This window comes from Bactrocera tryoni, chromosome 4 (assembly GCF_016617805.1).
Source record: "Bactrocera tryoni isolate S06 chromosome 4, CSIRO_BtryS06_freeze2, whole genome shotgun sequence".
NCBI classification, from domain to species: Eukaryota; Metazoa; Arthropoda; class Insecta; order Diptera; family Tephritidae; genus Bactrocera; species Bactrocera tryoni.
Genome location: NC_052502.1, coordinates 37,851,125 through 37,865,927, shown reverse-complemented (window position 1 = coordinate 37,865,927; position 14,803 = coordinate 37,851,125). Strand labels below are relative to the sequence as shown.

At 30.4% G+C, this 14,803-nt stretch overlaps 1 protein-coding gene and 1 long non-coding RNA gene across 2 annotated transcripts in view; both read left to right on the top strand.

Moving 5' to 3' along the window:
* Nucleotides 1-463: 463 nt before the first annotated feature.
* Nucleotides 464-9,216, top strand: LOC120773884. The gene is made up of 2 exons (XR_005705197.1): nucleotides 464-601; nucleotides 8,669-9,216. It is a non-coding gene; the product is annotated as an uncharacterized LOC120773884 (long non-coding RNA).
* A 41-nt stretch (nucleotides 9,217-9,257) lies between these two features.
* Nucleotides 9,258-14,803, top strand: part of LOC120773882 — a 49,168-nt gene continuing 43,622 nt past the window's right edge. The window contains exon 1 of the mRNA XM_040103052.1: nucleotides 9,258-9,534. Coding sequence (XP_039958986.1) covers nucleotides 9,460-9,534 — 75 coding nt within the window. The 5' untranslated portion in view covers nucleotides 9,258-9,459. The remainder of the gene's footprint in view (nucleotides 9,535-14,803) is intronic.

The following is a 14,803-nucleotide window of genomic DNA, read 5'->3' as shown; positions in this document are numbered from 1 at the left end:
GAAAAGACAACTTTCTAAAGCAAAAAGTGCAAGAATGCACTTGTAAATAAATAATTGAAAGCTGATAAATTGTTTATACTTGTATTTTAGAATAATACCCATACAATTTCAAAAATAAATATATTTTAAAACTTCACTTCAATAAAATATTAAATTTTCCACATTATTTCTGTCTCTCTTACACCAAATGGATCCCATAAATATAAAAACGTCATGTTAGGGTTAAGAACTCACTTCTGTTACATATTTGGTAGAGCTGCAGTAACACAGGCATACAAACACTCTCACAGATATACAGACACACACACACGCATATCAGAGCAGACAGCTGAGCATGACGCCAACGACAATGAAAATGTCAGCGGAGCTCAGTATTGCTCAGCGCAGCGCAGTTAACAATCGGAGGTAACAGCGAGTGAATTTCGTGAGTTTCAATGTTAATTTCCATTTTAGTTCGCTTGAGTTCAGTTCAGTTCGACTTTAAACGTCGCCGTAACTTCGCGTCGTTCTCGTGGCTCCAACGCAAAAACGCGACCAACAAAATTAAAATTCTTAAAAAGGAAAAGCAAAAACTTGGGGAAAAATAATCACTATTAAATAGGTAAAAATTACTCAATATTAGTGCTGATAAATGTAAAGTGCCGAGAAAGTTTTGAAAGAATTAAGAAGGTGTCCATTTGAAGGTGATTTACTTTAACTAAAAGTATTTAATTACGAAAATTCGCAGACAAAGAAAAGGCAGCGACAAAATTTTAGGAAGGTTGAGGAATATTAAAAATTATTGGCCATTATTTTTTAATTATAAAATTTTGAAATTTGATGAAAATGAAAGTTCTTAATAATTAATAAAAAAAAAATTTACAGATAAAAAAATAAATTGGTTTAATATTCAATAATTGGTTATTGGATAAAGAATATAGCAAAAACACTTATTTGAGTGTGAGTGCCCATTATAATTTACTAAACGCCAACTATTTGTCAGGAAAAAAACTAAAATCGATTAAAAATTTAAAACCAAAGGAAACTTTACTAAAACTTAAAAAAAAAATGCTGTAAAAAAATCTAATATATTTTAGTTAACACGCAAAAGTAGCAAAAATAAATAAATAATATTTTAAATCAAATTAATAAAAAATAATTTAAAATTCTATTTGATAAAAAAAATTATTTTCTCCAGCCGAAATTAGTTTTAAAAATATATACACAATAATTAAATATAAAAAAAAATGTTTGACTTATGCAATGTTAAGTGCATATAAAAACAGTCTTAAATTTTCCGAGAGGCTCACTAACTGTATGTGAGAATTTTTTTCTTAATTTAGCGCAAAGAAAAAATAATTCGAAAATTTTGTGTAAATAAAAATAAAGCACAATTTTGAAATCTACTTAATATTTTACCAAAAATAAATTACATTACATAAATTAAAAAAAAAAACATAACTATAAAAACAATAAAAAGAAACATAAAAAAAACAATTAAAATAAAAATAATAGATTAATAAAAAATATTCATAAAAGTTTTCATTTCTTGTTTAAACACTGCTGAAAACAAATATTTTTTTGAAAAATTTATATAGAAAAATTTATAAAAATTAAATAACTATAATTAATTATTAAAAAATTATAAAATTTTTAATTTTCTATTTGCAACACTTCTGAAAAAATTATTTTTTATGAAAAATTCGATAAAAAAATTTATAAAAAACAAATTAAGAGAAATTCATTAATTAAAAAAACTATAAAAATACTAATTTCCTATTTCATTTTTTCTTAAAAAATATATTTTTATGAAAAATTTAAGAGCTGTATAAAAAATAATATAACAAATAATTAATTAATTAGAGAGAATATATAAAAAATTTCCTATTCGGGCACTTCTGAAAAAATTGTTTTTTATTAAAAATTTATGTAAAAAACAAAAAATAAAATGTATACAAAAATTTAATAACCAAAAAATTAATAAAAAAATATTCATAAACAATTTTTAGAACACAAAAAATAAAATGTATCAACAATTCATTAAAACAAATTTAAAAATAAAAAGATAACAAATAAAAATAGTAAATAAATAAAAAATACTAATGCAAATTTTCAATTTCTTTCCGGACATTTTTGAAGAAGAGAAATATTTTTATGAAAATTGCTGTGAATGCCAATTTTATAGATCATAACTAGCTTTCGGATGACATTTGTACCGCCAAGCGTTTTTACGATCTTCGCTTTCAATTAATTTACAATTACTTTAAAAAATATATATAAAATTTTAATAATAATGTAATATATACAAAAACAGTAAAATAAAAATTTAACTACAATATAGTTTGCTCATAAATATTTAAAATAAAAATACAGCAGAATTTCAAAACAATTTGTAACCAAATTATATAAAACAAAACAAAGAAAAAACAACAAAAAAATATTTTCAGAAAAACAAAACACAAAAAACTAAAAAAAAATAAAAACAAAATCTCTGCAAGTACGCAAATGTCTAAGTAATATCAAGAATACAATGCAAAATTTCACAATGCCAACGAAAAGTCGTGTGAAAATGAAAAACCAACTAGCGACGAGCGTATTCAAAAATGGGCTACGAAATCAGCGCAATGTGAAAGGAAAATTGCGAAACAGGCAAGCGGCTAGCCTCGCTACGCGGTGATTCCAAGTTTTTGTACTTGTTTACTTTTCCAACCTGAACACACACACAAATATATGTATATGCAAGTGTGTATGGCTGTATATTTTTGAGCATGCGAAATTGTCGTAATTTCGGCTTGTTTACTTTTTATTTAATAGACATTTCCTTATTTTCATGTACCAAACAATAAAAAAAAACAAAATCAAAGCAAAAGTCAGCGACTGCAAGAGCGCATGCCCACTAGCGACTATGTTTGGTATTTCTTAGAAGAAAATTTATATATACATATGTACATACATACATATGTATGTAAGTAATAATGTATAGCTATGCTCGTACACATGTCTTTCGGCGCTTAACCAGCAGCACGTGACTTTGTCTAGCACCAATTAGTAGTTGCAGTAGCATTTTTCCTCAATTTTTTATCGAGAAATTCATTGTGGCAGCGCAGCGCGGCAGTAATACCGGAAAAAGCATAAATAACAACAAAGCATGCAACCATGACGGCGCACTTTGAACGCCGCCGCATAAAGTAATAGACAACAAAAAAAACATACCACAACAGAAGCAAAAGCAAAAACAAACGTGCCGTAAACGTGAACGATTGGTGATGACGGCGGCGCATCAGCTGTGAGCCATGAGCGCTGCAACATAAGCGCTCTCCAACTACAAGCTGCTGACAAGCGCACTCACGCCCGCCCCCCTAACTGCGGCCACCTTGACGATGGCAACAAAGGCCAAGCATAAATAGACATACATACATACATATACATATGTGTGATACAGTGCAGCAGTGCATTATATGTGTGTATGTGTGTGTTGCGCTTACTCTACGCATGTGGAGAATGTGCCAGCAGTGCACCTGCACGCTCACTCTCCATCACTTGAGCGCTCTCTGGGACAGTTTTGTTTATTTCAATACAAGTTTTGTGTGCTTGCTTTGTTGCCGGCTATTAAGTCAAGCGTGTGGTTCCCGTTAGCCCATCTTCAACTCTTGCCGCGCACATTGACGATCCAAAGATCACCATTACCACAACTATCAATATCTATGTACCAACAATATTAGCCCCACTACTGCAGGCACACATACGGACATGTCCATACACGTACATATATGTATGCCTGCGTGTGCGTGTACAGCAGTTTAGCAGCGATAGTAACAGCAGCTGCAGCGTTAGTGCATGGTTTTAGTCTTGTTTGGCAAATCAAACGCTAAGGTACACAAAGCAACAACAAGAGTGTTAAGTGAATGCAAGAACGCCTGTGCAGTGCATTATATACACACATACATATCTATACATAACTATATGTACATATGTGGAGCAATACACAGAACTGGGCTTACAGTCAGCTGAGCAAGCAAACACACATACACACACCCGTACTCATACAAATTCATACTATGTGTGCAGCGAAAAGCAGGCAATCGGTTGGAACGCTGAAATGGTGCGGTAAAAAATGTGCTTTGTGCGATTAGTTGATGTTTTTATTTACTATTTGCGAAAGGCAAAATCTAATTAATAGATAAAAGAAACATATAATTCTAACTCTACAAATAATAAAATGCGACTGCGAGAGTAAAACAATTGTGTTATAGCTCTTAATAGCTTTTGAAAGTCAAGCGTATAAATTGAAAAATATAAAGAAAACCAAATGCTGCAACAATAATCTCAACTAACACATACTCATTTACTATGTATTTATGATTACATAAAAAATATACATATACAGGTATTTGTAGCAAGAAGTTGAGCAAGCGAGCAGAAGATTCAATCAACGGCAGACACAAAGAAATTTTGTAAAGTGAGACAAGCACCTCCAACAGACAGCTCAGCAAAAAAAAAGTGTATAATAAACAAGAAAAAGTGTTGATTTCGGCTACGCCGATGCTTTTCTTAGAACATAAAATAATAAAAAAAAAAGTTATTTATCTTGACTTTGATCGTTGAGTTTGTATGACAGCTACATATACGCTAGAGTGAACCGATCCGAACAATTTCTTCGGAGCTTGTAGTGTTGCCTTGCACAATAATTCGTGCCAAATTGCATGAAGATATCTTGTCAAATAAAAAAATTTTCCATACAAAGACTTGATTTTGATGGAAGAATTTGTATGGCAGCTATAAGCTAAAGTGTTCCGATATCGGCAGATCTGGCAAATAAATAGCTTCTTGTCAAGAAAAATAAGTGTGAAAAATTTCAGATCTATATCTGCAAACAAACACACAGACGGACATGGCTTAATAGACTCATCTCGTCTCGTTGATCAGTTATATACGCAAATAATTTTAAGCAGTTCGATGTTTCAACGTACAGAGTATAAATATGCATACATTGTTGAGGGTATAAACATGAAAACATATTTATATACATATGTACATATTTACAAAAATGTATAGCTACATATGTACATACATATGTATTTACATACATAAATACGAGTTCTCGCTTTACATAAACGTCAAAAAATATTGACATCAACACTTCAAAACCATAAAATCAAGGCCAACAAACATTTCCAATCCACTCTGAATGTTTATTGTAATTTGAGTCGCGAGCTCATTGAATATTCAAAATTGTAATTTACAAATGCCCAACAACCAACAACGCTGAGTTGAAACCCGAGTGTAAGAGCCTTTGTTTTTCAATTCTTGGTGTTTCCAGTATTTTACAAAATTTTTGCTTTGCGTTGCACATTTATTTTATCCACGGCGTTTCTGCTGTTGCTTGGCTACCTATCTACCTACTCTTCTTCTTTTCTTGGTTCTTATTACATTTTTTCTTTATTCACGCAGTGTGCTGAATGGAAATTCACCCGGCAAAACCAGCTAAAAGTGCAAAAGCAAAAATGCATAAAAAATATTGCCGTCTTGTAGGTGTAAGTGCGGGCATGTAATTGTGTGTGGACATGCATGTGAGTGTAGGTGCTAATGTGGGCTGCTGACGTCATAAATGAATTGCTGATTAGGTCTTTAAATAAAATTAAAGTAGCACAAAGTGAAATGATTTATTCTATTTTTGAAGGGGGAAAATACAATACTAGGAATTTAAAAAATCAGAAATACAAATAAATAAATAGGAGACAGAACAGAATAAAAAAGTTAAATAAAAAAATAAAATAAAAATAAATAAAATTAAATTATGTAAAATAAATTGTCATAAATATAATTTCATTAAAATAAAAAAAAAAATAAAAATAAAAACAAATAAAATAAAATTAAAAAAATTAAAAAAAAAATTAAAGTGAATGAAATAAAAAAAATAAAATATATTAAATTAAATGTTACAAAATCAATTATCATAAAATTAATTTAATTAAAAAAACAACTAAAATTAAAAAATAAGACAAACGTAAAAAATTAATAGATACAAAATATAAATTAAATAAAATACCAAAAACGTAATTAAAAAAATTATAACACAACAATTTTGTGTCAAATATCTTCCTTAGCTCTTTAGAAAAACTCAACAAACTAAGAAATTATCAAGCGAAAATCAATACAAATAATTCAAAAATAAACTCATGAATTTAAAAAAACGGTTCTTTTTTCATGAATATCGAATGTACATAAAAATCGATAAAATCAGATAAAAACCACGCCCACTCCCATATAACGGTTTTGTTAAAAACAACTAAAAGTGCGATAATTCACTAATTAAATGAGCCACAAGCATTCAATTTCTGCACCGAGTTGGTGGGAAAGAGCTTAATAGGAACAAATGTCTAAATTGGTTAATGGGCGTGGCATACGCCCACCATGAGACATAGACATAGATCCTCAAGATCTACCATACTTTACCTACTACAACCAAAGGTTGGTTAGGCTATCCACACATTGCTACCATACAATGTAAAAATGGGCGCAATTGAATGGCAGCCACGCCGATTTCCCATATAAACCCATATAACTTTTAAATTCCATCTGATTCTTTCAATATATGTGACCTGGTCTACGAAAAGGGGGCTTAGGTGTCAAAAAAAGGAGAACAATTAATGAGATAACGAGAAACTGACGATTATTTTTAACAGCTTTACCCAGAAAACTAGTTTTCGCACGTTAGCCCCCTTTTCGTAGACCAGGTCACATATAGTACAGTATACAAAAACATCAATAAAATTATCAGAATAAAACATTGCACAACTAGTGTCCCTCAATATATTTCATCTTACACCCAAACATTTTCGAAATCGGACTAATACTTTTCAGGTGGTCCAAGCCCCAATTATGTGGACTCTAGTGCATATTCCCTGTTTTTACTCAATATAACGGTCAATCCGTGAGGTCTAGTATTAAAAGGTTGTGAGAATATTTTTTGATGACAACATGCCCTTGTGCCAAAAATGGGTAAAATCGGATGGGAAATATTGATCCAATTAGTCCCCATATACCTGGCATAACTATTTTCGAACTTCCGGTTGGCTTTAAATCGCATATATCGGTCAATAAGAAGAAATCTTAATGAAATTCAGAAATAATCTCTTTCTAATGGTAGACATTTTTTGCCCAAGGGTAATGAATGCTTCCTACTCCTAATTAAAATATACATATGTATATAAAGATTCCGTATACCACTTTAGATTGTCAGTTTATAAAATGTTTGTATTAATTAAATTTTAAATACATACATACATACATATGTCTGTATATATTTAAAAAAATAAAATAAAAAATTATGCTGATAAGATTGACTGAAGTTCTTCAAATATATTTACTATAATAGAAATGCAAACTAACCACTACTCAAAATCAAAATCTCTCTCTATTTATTAGTATACTATATGAACATACATATAATATATCCACTTAAGCACATAGATACATATGTATGTATATGGGATTTTTTTTGTTTTTTTAACTATTAATTTTTTTCAAACCCGTCATGAAATTTCCTTAAAAATACCCTAAAAAAATTCCCTGAAAATTGTAGCCCTTAATATTAACATTAAGAACTGGACCAAGGCCTGTAAAAATTCCATAGAAAATACACTACAATCGTGATTTTATATCTTTAAATTCCTACAGATCAGAGGTGTTTTATGGCATCGCTTCGACTTTAGACGCATATTTCTCAGAATTGTTCACGCTACAAAAGTGCCCAGTGCAACAAAGTTGTAACTCACACCGGCGTGGTAGTACGGGGCTCTTAACCTGATTTTTCCAAGAAATTCGCATTTTTTTGTATATACCTCGTAAATGACAAGAGCTACATAAAAAATGTTCATGACAAACTTGTAGGAAATTTTATTTGCTACAAAAAAGATCTGAACGCAAAATCGCTATCATTAATACTTCTCGAGATATTCGGCTTTTTAAGGAAGGCTGTATGGAATTTTCATAGTATGTATGTATGTAATAAAAAATCTATGAAAATTCCATACAGCCTTACTTAAAAAGCTGAATATCTCGAGAAGTATTAATGATTTTAGAAATATTAATATTAAGAGCTAAAATCTTCAGAGAATTTTTTTAGGGTATTTCCAAGGAAATTTTGTGACGGGATTGAAAAAAATTAATAGTTTAAAAAAAACAAAACACCCTAATATGTATGTATGTAAACAGCAATACTTGCAACATTCATGAGTTTGCTCATTAAAATGCGATCGGATGTAAATTTAAAACAAAAACACTTAAAAACGAAAAAAATATAAATAAAAAACAACAATATGATGATTAATACACTCGATCTGCCGAACTGTAATAAACACATTTACATATGTACATATGTAAAAAGTAAACATTTGAAAAAGTCAGCGTGAATCTGTGTTTGCCGCACCGGAAATGAATATTGGCAACAAAGTTGAAAAGCAAAATCCATTCACGCCTGTCGAACACGTGAAAACGTCAGAACAGAACTTTTAGTAATTACAGCAATACAGTGAGTTAGCACTAACTTATGAATGGAAAATTACCGACAATAAAGTGTACAACTAATAAAAATCAAAGAATGCATAAACAAATCATTATTAACATTTTTTTTTTTTGTTTTGAAGAAATTTACTTATTATAATTTTATTTTTCGTTTATTTTGCAGTTAATTAATGAGATAAGCGCCTATACCAAGCACTTAGTTTAACAACAAAACATACAAACAAACGTACGTACAACATATTTGCCCGAAGTCCAAAAAGAGAAAATGTCAACAATAAGAAAAATACAACGAGAATATCCACTCTGACGCATATAGACGCGTATGTAGGCATTTACATACACCGACAAATATGTTAATCATAAGACTATGCCACCTAGTGCCGCCAACAACAACAACCTAACCTAACTTAAGTTAACCCACCAAGAACAAAAGTGCCCAAAACAAAAATCCCGACAACGCAAAAAAATTCCAATCGCCAAACGATTTGCTGCGTCAACAAGAAATATCAGCAACAGCAGAATAGTATCAGCAGAATATTGAGTTTCAAAAGAACAGCGCGCTGAACAAAAGTCACAACGACACGAGAATAATATGCGCGGATAAAAGCGAAAGCAGGAAGCAAAACAAGCAGTGTGAAAAAGAGTAACCCACCGATAAAGCAAAGCAGTCAAACAGTGCCAACAAAACAGAAAAAAAAAATACAACAAAAAGCAGATAAAAAGCGCATTTAAAATAAAACAAAACAGAAAACAACAACAATTGAAAATATCAAAAGTTCAACAGCAGCAGCAGCAGCAGGAACAAAGCAGCAACAGCAACATATCCACCCCCCAATCGAACAAACAACCAAACAATACAATACCAAAAAAAAAGTGATAAAAAAAGAAAAGAAATACATATATACAATATTTCAAGCCAAACAATAACAACACAACACAGTTCCAGCGTAAAATATGAAGCAAACACGTAAGGTTGCTCCCGATGGCGGTTGGGGCTGGGTGGCCTGCTTCGGCGTCAGCTTAGTTAATGTGAGTAGACACGCTTTTACTTTCGATATTTATCTCTTTATGACCATATTTATTTAGGTATCCTATATGTACAAGTGCATATACTTAAGCATACATACATACTATATACAGTTCCACTTGGTTAAATGTGGGCGTGACTAAATTCATTCATTTCGCTTTTCAATCAATTTTTTATGCATATTTAATATTAGTCATTAAAAGGATACTCAAGTGGCTATATACATATGTATATGTACAAATTATTGTTTATACATTAGGTTAATATAGGTATACATACATGAATGTATCTTCATATGTAAGATCTGGCTTGTAGTTAAGGTATAAAAGGACAACGGTTCGCTGCGTGCGTCATTTGGCGAGACGTAATGGCTTTACTAAAATAGATTTAATATGATTATGATTATTACAAATCGATTTTCGATATATTTTATGACTCAGCATTAATTAATGTAAAATTCGCCTGTTTTCTAGAAACCTATTTCACAATTGTGTTGTTACTCTGGTATCAATAACGATGGATATATTGAAACCAATTAACTATTTACCTGCCTTATAGAATAGAAGTTATATAATTTCTTATTTCGAGTGAAATTTTTTTTAATTAATACTGATAACTTCCATTTTGTGTAATTTTAAATTTATTTAACCTCACTTTTCTTATATTTTTCTATTATACTAAAGGGGTTCCTTTTTTGACAAGCGGTTTTCAAGCAGAATTAAAATGCATATAATTTAATGTTATGGTCCAGCAGTTAGCTTTCTTCTAAAAATAAGTGTTTGGCATTATGTTTTAAACATGTTTACGGTCAAGTGGCCACTGCGGCTGGCTCGAATTAATTACAGGCGAGAGACCAAATTTTTTACTAATTTTTCAACAAACAACATAGAGGTCGTATGTCAGCAATAAAGCGCCAAATATTCTCTTTCAAGTCGTTAACTGTGTGGAGCTTATCCGCACTACAAAAAAGAGCACAGCCGTGTTAAATTGCACGACCTTGCAGACGAAACCACTGGCCTACCATGCGAGAAAATGCGCTTACCAAAAGTTTCCTTCAAAAAATTTATAGTTTCTTTGACTGTATGGCATGTAGCGCCGTCGTGTTGAATCAATCGTCATCAATATCTTCCAATTCATATGGCTCTGTGGCGTTCCCCATTAACTGTAACATTATGTTCGACTTCATTTGTGTAGAAATATGGACCAATGACTCCTTTTGTCCATATAGGATAGAAAACAGTGAATTTTTGAGAATGTAGCGGCGTCTCAAGAATGGATTATCATCTCTCCCAAAGCGACAATATTGCTTATTAAAGTACCCATGCAACCAAAAGTAAACTTCATCACTGTAAAATTTTGTTTGTGAAAATCGGGATCGTTGGCCATCTCTTTTCAGATGCATTTATGGTCTTTCGCTACAATTTTTGCACAAGTTGCGTTTTGTAACCCCCAAACCTTGTGGATTGACACATCTCCAATTGTTGCACGCGATAGCGGATGAGCGGGATCTCCCTCGATACTCTTCTCCACAGCAACATTGGCGTCTTCGGTCCGCACTGTGTCTGGGGATGCTCGTTATCCACTAGAGTAACGTGGTGCGAAACCGAGCCATGGTTGCTTGAATTACCGACTCTGCTCTTTGGATTTCCGAGTCAAATTTTTTTTAGCGTTGTGGCCCATTCCATTTAAAGTCTATGTGGACAATCCCGTTTCGATTCAGCCCTTGGAGCATAACATCACGCATGTCATTCGCCAGTTACCAGTCGAAATGTGCGAACAAGTCATTGAAAATTGGAGTCAGAGACGTAGCAGCGATCAGCATTTGAAAAAGATAATCCTCAAAAACTAAATGCCAAATAATGCTTTTTCGAATAATTTTACACATTATCCACTAAGTTTGAAGTTTCTGAACCTCTTAATGGATTAACCTTTTCAACTAAAAGGATCTTCATCTGGACAATCACATAGTCGAATTTTTGATCTCGAGGAACACAAATTATTAATATACTTCTCTACTTAATTTTTAGCTATCGAAATAGCTAAGCACATAATCGTAAAATACTTCTAAAAGTTCTTAAAAATTCTGACCAAGTTGTCTTAGCTTTCTTAACATTATTGATAAGAGGATAAGAAATATAAATTTCTCTACATTCTAGTTTTTAATCAATTATATTAAAAAAACTGTTTTAAAATTTAAAAAAAAAAATCGAATACCCTAGTTCTTCTGTGGACAGATGGTATTTTCATCGCTAGATATTCCGTAATAGCAGAATCAGCGAATTCCGCAAAACCGCAGCCCGAATCAGCTGATACAACCTGTCTTATGAGTGCGCAATGTAAATGATCAGCTCTGCCGTAGGATACCGTAGATTTCCACGGTATTTGGATTTTTCCCGCAGAAACGTGTCAGCTGATTGCTCGCTCACAACGCAGGATTGCCACTTAGCTGTGTACAAAACTATATATGCGTATTGAGCAATGGCAACATTGTTCAAATGAAAACAAAAAAAGTTGACTGATTTCTACGGGCTCAACTTTTGACACATTTTACTCGCTACGGCCGGAAACTGAAGAAGTGAGGAGGCGGAATTCGCTGATTCTGCTATAAGCCTTTCAGGTTCATTAAAACCCCCCGTTGTATATTATATTACAGCATCAAGAGTAAGACGCTAGGTAGCCATTATATCAAAACTGATATTATGCATGGCAATTGGCTTAGTTCAAGAGCGCCAGCAGTTGTGTGACAAAATGTGTTTCTCTTCTTGCTTCTTGTTTCTTTCCATAATGTATGCCTATCTACTTTATCTACCCATTTGTTTGGAAGCAGCTTAAAACATGTATAATCCTCCAAATGTCCGCATAAAACTATTTACTTTTAAAAATAAAATTGATATAGCTTCATATATCCGAAGCAGCATATTTGTAAAGAAAAAAATCCTCCTTTGTTACCTGTCCAACAATGCACAAATCAAGGCAGGTGTGCAAGCCGCAACAAACATCCAGTTTTTCGTTGCATTTTGGCTTAGTTGTTTGATCGTCCCTCAAGCATATCCATAAGAGACACAAAACTCAGGCTATTATTACTTTTTAATGTCTTTTCTTTTGCTTCTACTATCACATCGATTTGTTTAGCTTTCGTCGCTGATGTGCATCCATCCGTCCGTCCAGACAATGGAACAGTCAACCGCACAGCTGAGGCCATCCTGCACCTCTAATTTTGTATGGTTAAGCAAACGCATTAATAAATTCAGCTGTGTATGTGTGTGAGCGTCATACAAGCCGTTTGCATTGTATTTTTCCAATGGCAATAAAATGAACAAACAAGCAACAAACGTGTGCCATGCGCTCAACACGTGATTACTGAAAAACTCTCAGCTGATCGTTTACTTTTTGTGCACAGTGTTTCGTGATTAATATTTTACGAGGCATAATTGCGTTAGGAGCTGGTAACATTCTACCAACATTTTCATATATGTATGTGTATTTGTGATTTTATTTCTTTGTTGTTCGTTTTACATTTTTATGGTCTTAAACTTTTGTTGTTGAGTACTTATGGAAATACTAATGAACTTACATGTCTGCTAACACTTTGTGTAAATTAGCGTATGTAAATGGCTACTTGGGTGCTGATTATAAAATTAATAAGCATATTTTTACAATGTATCCGACGGCGTATTTTCACGAAACTAAGATTTCTTCTTAAAAATATAATAAACAAAAACAAAAAAATAGAAAAAAATAATATTAATCGAAATAAATAATGAAATTGAAGAAAATTAAATAAATTTAAAAATATTTAATTTACCAAACTTACACTTTTAATAAATAAAAAATATAAATAAAATACATAATATTCAATTAAAAAAATTTACAAAAAATACTGAAAAGATTTTAAATTAAAAAAAATAAAATTTTTTTTGCAAAAAAAATATACTTAAAATACATAAATAAAAAATTTGAAAAATACAAAAAAATATTTACAAGATTTTAAATTTGGAAAAATTACACTTTTTTGTAATAAAAAATTAAATTAAATATTAAAAAAAAAATATTTACAAGATTTTAAATTTCGAAAAATTACACTTTTGTAATGAAAAATAAAATTAAATAAAATATTAAAAAAAAATATTTAAAAGATTTTAAATTTAAATAAATTGCCCTTTTTTGTAAATAAAAACAACTAAAATTAAGTAAAATGAATAAATAATAAAAACAAAAAAAAATAATTTCAAAATTGTTTAATTAAAAAAACACTTTTTATAAATTTAAAATACAATTAAAATAAAATTGAAAAAATAAAACCAAATTAAAGAAAATAAATTATTTTAAAGATTTTAAATTTAAAAAATTACGTATTTTTATAAATAAAATATATGTATAACTAAAATAAAATTAAAAAAATTTTAATAATTAAAAAAATATTCAAAAAATTTTAATTTAAAACACTTTTATAATTAAAAAACAATTAAAGAAAATAAATTATCTAACAGACTTTAAATTTAAAAATTACGTGTTTTTATAAATAAAATATGTATATAATTAAAATAAAATTAATTAAAAAAATTTAAAAATTAAAAAAATATATATTCAAAAATTTTAACTTAAAACACTTTTATAAATAAAATAATAGTTAAAATAAAATGGATTAAAATTTTAAAAATTATAGTTTTTTATAAATAAAAATTTAATTTAAAAAAAAAACAAAAAAATTATTGAATAAAATTATAAAAAAAAAATTATTAACAAATAAAAAAAATGCTAATTAAATTACAGTTAAAAATTATGAAATTGCTTGGTTATGAAGCAAAAATTATGCTCTTATAATCTGTAATGCCACACTTCTTTCAATCTACCGTTAAATTTGACAAAATTTATCTTTATAAACCAATAATTGATTTATTATAGCAATAACGATAATAAAATTATATTTGCTTTTCATTGCTGACACCTTTAACTGATTAGCAAATTGATGGATTTTTAATTGACTTTTACACTATATACAAATTTCTTTAAACGGTTACCGATTTCAATCGATTTTCGATTAGAAACAGTATATTTGCATTCAAGCTATACTATACTATCCGCGGTTTTTGCGTTTTTTTTATACCCTGAACAGGGTGTATTCATTTTGCCAAAGAGTTTGTAATACCCAGAAAACGTCGGAGATCCTATAATGTTCTATATTGAACCGTAACCGCCGACATGGGTGCACTAAAGCATATAGCTACCAAAACTGAACGTTCAAAACCACCTGTATGGTAAGCTCTTTTA